Source organism: Scylla paramamosain, chromosome 18 (genome assembly GCF_035594125.1).
Source record: "Scylla paramamosain isolate STU-SP2022 chromosome 18, ASM3559412v1, whole genome shotgun sequence".
Lineage (NCBI taxonomy): Eukaryota > Metazoa > Arthropoda > Malacostraca > Decapoda > Portunidae > Scylla > Scylla paramamosain.
Window position 1 is genome coordinate 12,034,650 of NC_087168.1, and position 9,347 is coordinate 12,043,996.

General features: G+C 42.9%; 1 protein-coding gene across 3 annotated transcripts in view; it reads left to right on the forward strand.

The window, feature by feature from the left end:
• LOC135109114 (elevenin-Vc1-like) overlaps positions 1-8,409 on the forward strand; it is a 32,170-nt gene extending 23,761 nt beyond the window's left edge. For 2 of the 3 annotated variants that reach the window (XM_064020195.1, XM_064020196.1), the window contains exons 2-5: positions 1,539-1,642; positions 6,766-6,831; positions 7,241-7,423; positions 7,804-8,409. In XM_064020195.1, coding sequence (XP_063876265.1) covers positions 1,542-1,642; positions 6,766-6,831; positions 7,241-7,423; position 7,804 — 351 coding nt within the window. In that variant the 5' untranslated portion in view covers positions 1,539-1,541 and the 3' untranslated portion in view covers positions 7,805-8,409. Of the gene's footprint in view, positions 1-1,538; positions 1,643-6,765; positions 6,832-7,240; positions 7,424-7,803 lie in introns of those variants that run through there. The other variant, XM_064020194.1, reaches the window with a different exon arrangement.
• The last annotated feature ends 938 nt before the right edge of the window (positions 8,410-9,347 follow it).

Consider the following 9,347-nt stretch of genomic DNA (forward strand, 5'->3'; position numbering starts at 1 on the left):
TCTCTTCTTTTCTTTCAATGTTTCTCTTGTCTCTAATTTCTTTCATTCATCCCTCACTCATTATTGTTTTTTGCCTTGTAACTCATTGTTTAATCTCTCTCTCTCTCTCTCTCTCTCTCTCTCTCTCTCTCTCTCTCTCTCTCTCTCTCTCTCTCTCTCTCTCTCTCTCTCTCTCTCTCTCGTTATTCGTTCCATTACCCCATTATCACCCTCCTCCTCCTCCTCCTCCTCCCTACCAGCCTCTCTTCTCCCTTACCTTCACCTCGTCTTCCTTCCTCCCTCGCTCACCTTTGCTCACGCACATTATCTCGTATGTACCGTGAATTCTGTCTATTACCACTTGTCAACTTGTCTTGCCCTGGTTTCTTCAAATATATTCCGTGCTTCAAGGCAGAGGGAAGCAGTAGAGCGTTCGGGTATTACAAAAATGGCTTATTTTAGCGTGTTCTCCGTTTTCTGTCTTCATAAATCACTTACTTTAGCTAACTCTTCTCTCGGTTATGTTGATTTACTGGCCGACTGGCAAATTGAGTGACCGACTGACTGATTGACTAAATAGCTGACTGACTGACTGAATGAATGAATGAATGAATGACTGGCTGAGTGAATGAATGAATGACTGGCTGACTGAATGAGTGAGTAAATGAATGACTGAATGAAAATGATTTAATGGCTAAGTGACTGAATGACGAACTCTCTCTCTCTCTCTCTCTCTCTCTCTCTCTCTCTCTCTCTCTCTCTCTCTCTCTCTCTCTCTCTCTCTCTGCCTTAATAAAATACATTTGTTTTCCCAATTAGAGAGGATAACAGTGGCCTCAGTAAAACACATTCATCACACGACGTGGTGACACTTTCTCGCGGACAAGATTGATGGCCGTTCTCGCCCCTAGCACGCCTCGCACCGCCCGGGAGAACTTTTAAATACGTGGCATAAGTCTCACTCACTCTCTCTCTCTCTCTCGTCCACCCACTCGCTTCCCCTCGTCCATCCTCACACTCACAGCAGCGTCAGGAGTGCCAGTCGTGTTAGCTTCATACTCTCTAGGGTGTTGAGATGTTGTTGAAGTTTTGAGGTTTTGAGTTGGTTTTAGTGTGTGTGTGTGTGTGTGTGTGTGTGTGTGTGTGTGTGTGTGTGTTTTGTCTTGTGTGATGAAATGGTGGTGATTTTTTTTTTTTTTTTTGCCTTTTCATCTCTTTCTCTTTAGTGTTTGTTTTTGGATTAATTGCAGTTTTTTCCTTCCACTCCTCTCTCTCTCTCTCTCTCTCTCTCTCTCTCTCTCTCTCTCTCTCTCTCTCTCTCTCTCTCTCTCTCTCTCTCTCTCTCTCTCTCTCTTATTTGTGTATCTATCTATCTATCTGTCTGTATGTCTTTACGTTTATTTGTCTATCTTTCAATCAGTCAATCAAGCAATGAATCAATCACTCAATTTTTAAGTTATCCGTAATTTGTTCTCTTTCATTAACATGTTTGTTCTCTTCTCTCCCCTCCTGCCTGCTGTCTCGCCGCCCCTCCCCGCTGTGCCGCGTTCCCGCCTCAGACTATGGCCTCCGCCGCCCCACGCACCTGCCTCGTCCTGCACACCATCCTTCTGCTGACCGCCCTCGCCAGCTTCGCCTCCTGCGGCCAAGCCATCGACTGTCGGTAAGTCTGAGATGATGATTGTGTGGTCAGTGGTACATGGTAGGCGTTAACTAAGGAGCACTGTAATGCAATGTTCTTCTGTCTTTTCTAAGTTCATGCACTCTCGTGCCTGAGACGATTATTTACAAAAAAAAAAAAAAATGCTTTCATATTTCACGTTTTTCTCTGGTTTTAAGGCTGAAAATATGTAAATTAAAGTATTAGGTCTATTTTAAACACACAAAAATTGGTACTCAGTCCTAAAAGTCCTAAAGCAAAATAATGATAAGTTTATACATTTTGTATTTCTAGTTTTGAATGTACGCATGTGCATTTAAAAGTACATTCAATACTTTTATATCAATCTGAATTAATTTCTTACATGACACTTACAATTTAACTCCTTAAACATCTTTTCCTCTTGTGCACTCTTATACACACATGCCCTCCACGCACACTATTATTTCCTGCTACCGTTTGAAAAATTCATGCTCCGTGGGGTCCATCATGCATCCACCTTGACTGTTACTGCATGTAGAACTTTTATTCATTTGATCATTTAGATTCAACACTCACTTGAAAAAAAAATACAATAGATGAAAAAAAAAACATACATCAGAAAATTAGATGTTTCAAAGCACACACATGAAATATTGTAAGAAATATATACATATATGATGATAATAATAATAATAATAATAATAATAATAATAATAATAATAATAATGATAATAATAATAATAATGATAATAATAATAATGATAATAATGATAATAGTTTGACACGACAAGGTGTACGTACTTACATATTGTTTAAGGGGAAAATACGCGTTGATTAAAACGAGGATCGAGACAGTGCGAGACAGCAATGAGAAGCTGCAGCCTCACTGGTACACACTGGCAACAGGTCTCCACTTGCTCCAGTGTTTTGTTCGCCTTACTCACCTCAACTGCAGAGCGAATTTATACGGGACACTGGCGATACAGCTGCAGGGGTTACGCAAATATCTAATGGGCTGAGAAAGATCCCATGTAGTCTGAATTTTCCTTCCTCGAGCATCAAGTTATATGAGGAACACTATAATAAGAGAACTTGTTAATATATAAATGGGAAAAATAACAGTACTAAGTAGATGTGATGAAAGAACTGTATAAATCTTCCTTTCTTGAACACTAGTGAAACCTTCCTTTAGATGAAATAACCAAAGAACGGAACACTAAATAAATGGAGATGGAAGGAAAATGACGATGAAAGATAGATTTGATAGACTTTATTACAGCTAGCTTTGTTTTGAGCCTCGTTGGGACGGCGCGGAAGGGAGGATGAGAACTGCCCTCGCCGCCTCCATACGCCATGACAAATTAAATGACTTCGTTGACAGCTTGACAGACATAAGTAATATATGCCACAGTGTATTTTAGGGATTCCTCCACTTCAAAATTCAAAACTTCACACACTCACCAGCTTCATTTTTTTTTTTTTTTTTTTATCTATGTATTTATTTATTTATTTTTTTTTCCCAAAGTCTTTCGTTGTTTGTAATGCAGAAAGTAAATGGAGTGTTCAGGTAGTGTAGTGTTGCTAATGTTTTGCTAATTTGTGTGTGCATATATGTGTGTTTGAGATCTTACCGTTATGTCTGACTTTTTAACTCTCTCTCTCTCTCTCTCTCTCTCTCTCTCTCTCTCTCTCTCTCTCTCTCTCTCTCTCTCTCTCTCTCTCTCTCTCTCTCTCTCTCTCCTCAACCTACAGCTCGGGCGAAGCATCATATTTACACAGTATACCGTTTTGTACACAATAATCTCTCTCCCCCTCTCTTGCCTCTCCCCTCTCCCCCTTCCCTTTTCCCCTTCCGTATTATTCACCCCTTTAGCCTCCCTCCCTCTCTTCCCTCCTCCCTCCTTTCCCCATCTCTTTCTAACGTCCCCTTTCTCTTCCCCTTTCCTTTCTTTCTCCTCATCAGGTCTTCCATTCAGCCTTTCTTTTCTTCCCTCTTAGTTATTCTCATATATCTATTTTCTCCTTAATCCTTCGTCTGATCCTTTGTTTGATCCTTCGTCTGATCCTTTGGCTGATTCTCCCTTTTTCCCCTTTATTATCTTTTTTTATTATTATTATTCGTTTTTAAATATCTATATATTTATCAATTTGTTTCTCTCTCTCTCTCTCTCTCTCTCTCTCTCTCTCTCTCTCTCTCTCTCTCTCTCTCTCTCTCTCTCTCTCTCTCTCTCTCTCTCTCTCTAAAAGTTTCCTAAGAACCAACGAAGCCCCTACCTAATGATTGCTCTTCCTTTGTGTTCCTTTGTATTCCTCCGACCTCTATTGGTGCCAAAGCCCCTGTATTTTTTTCACTCCTCCTATACTCCCGTGACCCTCATTCTTGTGCCTCATCTTCCCTGCCTTGCTCCTCATCCCCTGATATAAGAGAGAGGCTTGTTGACTGATCAACTTAGTGACCATAATCACTGTCACCCGGCGCTGTAAAGGTGAGCGGCCCATACCTGTGCACCTGTGTACCTACCTGTGCCCTTCCTACCTACCTACCTGTCTGCCTGCCTTCTTGCCTCGCTCACCTGCTGGAAAGATTGGTGCAGATAATACAAATAGATACACGTGTAGGTGGATAGGTAGTGGGTGGGTACGTAGGTAGGTAGATAGGTGGATAGGTAGATAAATTAATGGATGGATGGATGGATAGATAAATATATAGATGGATAGATAGATAGATAAGCAGAAACATAGATGGTAATAGTGATTATAGTTAGATGTCCTATAATGAATAGAATAAAATAAATCACACACACACACACACACACACACACACACACACACACACACACACACACACACACACACACAGAGAGAGAGAGAGAGAGAGAGAGAGAGGTAGTGAAACAGTACATTCAGAAACGAAAAGTGTAGGTAGTAAAAATAGTACCAATAATGACGATAGTTATGACAAAGAAGATGAAGAAAAAACACACCTCAATCATTGTCATCTTTATGCACGTACGTACATCAAACTTGCTTCACACTTACACACTTATGCACACACACACACACACACACACACACACACACACACACACACACACACACACACTCCACAGAATGCACACTCCCTCTCTGCATATGTACACGAGGTGATTGTTGCGGTCGTGTGAGTGTGTAACCACTTTGGCGTGTACACAGGGCTGCCATATTGCGGCGCCCCGACCTCCTGTTGCACCTCCGCCTCTGTGATTAACTGCGTGGGGAAGTTACGGGGCGAGAAAGGGAGTGGTGACTAGAGCGGCGGGCGGGGTGTGATGTGCTGTGGCCGGGGTGTGAGTCCTGAGTGGCGGCGGTGGTGGTGGTGATGGTGGGTGGACATTGTTGTTGCTGGTGGAGGAAGTACAGGGTGGAGGTGGTACAGATGTATGCGGTACTTGTAAGGGAGTAGTGGTGGTGGTGGTGGTGGTGGTGGTGGATAGGATAGGATCTGTCTTTGCTACGATTACCTTTTACATAATTTCATACAGCAGTAACATTTAGTAATTTATTTTATTGCTTCATTTGTATGTTTATATCTATTTTTATTTTATTTCTTTCTCTTTTTTTTTTTTATTTATCTATTTCAACGCTACACTAGAGTTAGCTTGCATGGGTGACTAACTTGATCCTGCACCCGTCGCGCTATCACTCCCTTATATTTTAATATCCACCCGGTATCCGCAATATTATTTTCTATCAACATATATAGCCTGCATCCCCACACACCTGCAGCATCTTTACCACAACACCCACACACCACCTGCCACCCGCAACTTTTTTTTTTTTTTTTTTTCGGCACAGAACTCACACTCGCCTCACGCCCGCGAAGTCTGTCAAGTCTCCGCATCTTCCCCGCACAGTAAATCATTAATAAATTGTTAAGTGGCAGTAACAGTGACCTTCTGATTAGATTATACAGTTTTTAACATATTAGTACATAGCAGCATACTAGGGATTCAAAAGGGTGTAAGTCAGTCATTCAGTCACTCCTCGAAAGACAAACCCAGCTGATCCCACTGCCTTGATTCCCTGCCCACCACAGCGGCTGCCGTGATGCAATGATTTTATATTACGAGGCGACTACACTGCTGGCTCACTGCATAAAGACAGGAGACTCACGCATGAATAATTAAACATCAGAGAGGTGTTTCCGCCATCTTCACGTGTTGTTAGAATGGATAACACTGCCCTCTATCGACAAGGCAGCGAACTAGTTTGGCTATTGCTATGTCCTCTAATGGCAGATTCATCAATGTTTAGTGCTATAACGCCCTTTATCGGCAAGTACAAGAATCTGTTTAGCGACTACAATGCCCTCTGACGGTAGATCCAACAACTATTTAGCGTAACACTGCCTTCTGGAGGGAAGCTCACGAACTAGTTTGCAGACTGCACTGCTCTCTGGCGGGGGAATTCTGAAATATTAACAGTAGGTAACTGGTAAAGTGCATCATGTATGTTTCTGAGCTATAATTAATGGTTAATGATTAGCGAAGATTCGAGACGCTCAGGAAAAGAACACAATGACGTTCATGACTTAACACAAAATACCAAATGTATAGCAGACCATATCGACAGTCAGAACTCCATGTTCCTGAGAGGAGCATGTGGATAGATCCACTGTAGACACTGGACTGTTTTATACGATACGCGCCGTTCAAAGAATTATAGTTTTAGGTCCTGTAGCCGTGAGATGACGACAGGTTCTTCACGGCGTAATGCGAGGCTTCGGGGCAGTGATTACAGCTTGACTTTGAGTAGTAAATGTCAGGCGAGTCTTGATGGTGAGTGTGCTCGTACTTACTCCCTTGGGTTCCTGCGACCATCTCTCAAAGTGACCAGCGTAATGAAAAATATAAAATTCATCAAGGGACCTTTAACCGCGATCGATCGGCGCCTCTCGTCCTTCTTAATAACCGTTCACAGCATCTTGAACTTTTATCCTTGGAAAACTAAAAGTTTTCCCTTCGTCAATGCCCGTGTTTGTTGTTAAACACACACACGCACGCCCACACACACAGAGGTTTGTACGGGTAAGTTAATCTTTCAAGCACACACACACACACACACACACACACACACCATCTCACGCAGCCTGTCTCTCCCCGCAGAAGGTTCGTGTTCGCGCCACAGTGCCGAGGCATCATCGCCAAGAGGACAGTGTCTGACTCCGCCATGTAAGTGCGTCTCCTCTTCGTTGTACTTATTTGTGATTCATGGAGCGAGTCAGTCCCTTTCTCTCCTTCTACACTCCGTTCTCCCTATAATTTTTTTTTTTTTTTATTGTTGCATGGGGAAAGAGTGAAAGTGGAGCTATAATTTAACTGTTGCATTTGATAGACAAAATATGAATTAGAGTGTTATGTAAGCTTTTTTTATGAGTCAAGGGAGACGCCGGATAGACGTGCAGTAGTAAGATCAAAAAAAGCCCAACGGTAAAAGCAGCGACAGATGGCAGAAATTTCATAATTTGATAATGGTTAATCAGTAAACACTTCCCTCTCCTCTGCTAAATTGTGTGTTTGTGGTGCGTCTGTCTGCACCTGATGACATGACATAGCCTTACAAGTGGTGTCTGCCTTCCAGAGGACTGCCCGACGCGCTGCAAGAACAACGGCAGTGGTCTGAATCCATCCCTCTCGACTACGTGGTGCCTGAGTACAGTCCCGTGTATCAGAGGATTCGCTCTACCTACACAAGGGCCCAATACTGCATCCAGAGGTGCAGCAGTGGGTGCTCAGTTCTCGTCTTCAAACGCAGCAATGAATGAGGACATGTTTAAATTGTTGACTCCTGACCCAAGCCAGCCGTGCCAATCAGTGCTAAATTCTGAAGCATCTTTTCACGATTTACAGCACAATAAATGATGAGGCTTATAATCTGCCATTACTTCAGAAATTCATTCTGTAAGGGTGAGGTCAAGATTGGCAGTGAGTGACTTGGTCTTAGTAACTTCAACATATCTATATTCCCCTTGAGTTATTCCATTACAAACTACAACGTAATCTTGGTCATTGTGAAAATGTGAACATCAGCGTTCAGATTTCGCAAGTAGCTTCATATTCAACAGCCGCATGACAAAGTTCAATGAGTGTTTAGGCAGGCATGCAAGGTGGGCTGCTCTCAGTAACGTGTGGCGGTGTGTGTACAGATGGGTGTGCGTGACACCGGGGACCTGGAGCTTCTGTCTCCCTACGTGAAGGTCATCCACCGGTCTGAGAAGCTCCCATACGAGAGGAAGTAAGCCGGAGGAAGCAGAGCGGGGATCGAGTAGCCAGGACGACCCGCAGAAAATAAAAAGGTGACCTCGCCTGGATCGACCTCAAGAAAAACTATGTTGTCACTTTCACAAAACACTCCAGCATAGTATGACCGTGAGTGACTCAGGCCAGGACAGACCCACTCAAGCCACAAAGAGAGGGAAAGAGAGAGAGAGAGAGAGAGAGAGAGAGAGAGAGAGAGAGAGAGAGAGAGAGAGAGAGAGAGAGAGAGAGAGAGAGAGAGAATTACAACTCCATTTACTCCAGCACAACCTTCCCGCCGGTGACGCGAGTGCATGAAATGCTTAAGGCGCCGGTGGGTCTGGCCGCCTTGGTCACTCCGGTACATACTCATACAGGAAAAATGTTTATCATGTTCCTACTCGTACTGGCGATTCAGTGATGCATGCGGTGTTGACCTGTTCCTGTTCCTCTGAGTTATAACCAATAAGACATTTATTTTGCAGTATTCAAATAAAACTAATTTGGTGTTAATGGCACGTCCTATCCCACCCTTACCTGACGTACGCCTCTGCCTCCTCACAGGTTCACTCTATGTCCTGCATTGTTTATGAGACGAGTATTTGTTACGATTCCAAGTGTGTTGATCCTCACTATTGTGCCACTTCAGCTCCTGCTGTGGTTTTCTTTTTGTGCACCCACTTTTTGTTGTCATCGAAACCAATTTCCTCACTCACCACATCATATCATTGATCAAAATAGAGACTTAAGAAGCAAAACTTAGAGAGTAGAATATTCTAGCAATGTATCTATATAATTTTTGAGGTGAAAAGATTGTTCCATCTGACATCTGCTAGCTTTCATCGAAACTTGTTTTCTCATCCACCGCCCAGCAGCGTGGATCCAAGAGGTTCAAGATGCTATACCTGAAGTGCAGAAATAGGTGTGTTATAATGTTGTAACACTGATGTTGAACAATACATTAATCAAATACTGGTACATAACCAGCACAACCTCTTGAAACACTCCAGCAGTTACGACCCTCACGGCTTGACTTAATGACGCCTGCTAGTGTTATGTAAATGATAATGGCACTTTGTCGTTAGCCGTGTTACTCAGTTTGATAGCAAATTATTCCCTGCCCCGAGAGGCGCTTTGACGATTGGTCGCACTAACGAAAGACGCCTTGGTAAATTATTATCGCGTAAAAAAGGATGGACTCGTAGGTTCTCTCTCTCTCTCTCTCTCTCTCTCTCTCTCTCTCTCTCTCTCTCTCTCTCTCTCTCTCTCTCTCTCTCTCTCTCTCTCTCTCTCTCTCTCTCTCTCTCTCTCTCTCTCTCTCTCTCTCTCTCTCTCTGTGTATGTAGAGGCTGAGATACAAAGATCCCTCAGAAGTTACGAAAAACATCCTTATAAAGGCTGAGATGCTAAGGATCGCCCCTTTTAATAACACTGAAAACCTTCCTTAATGA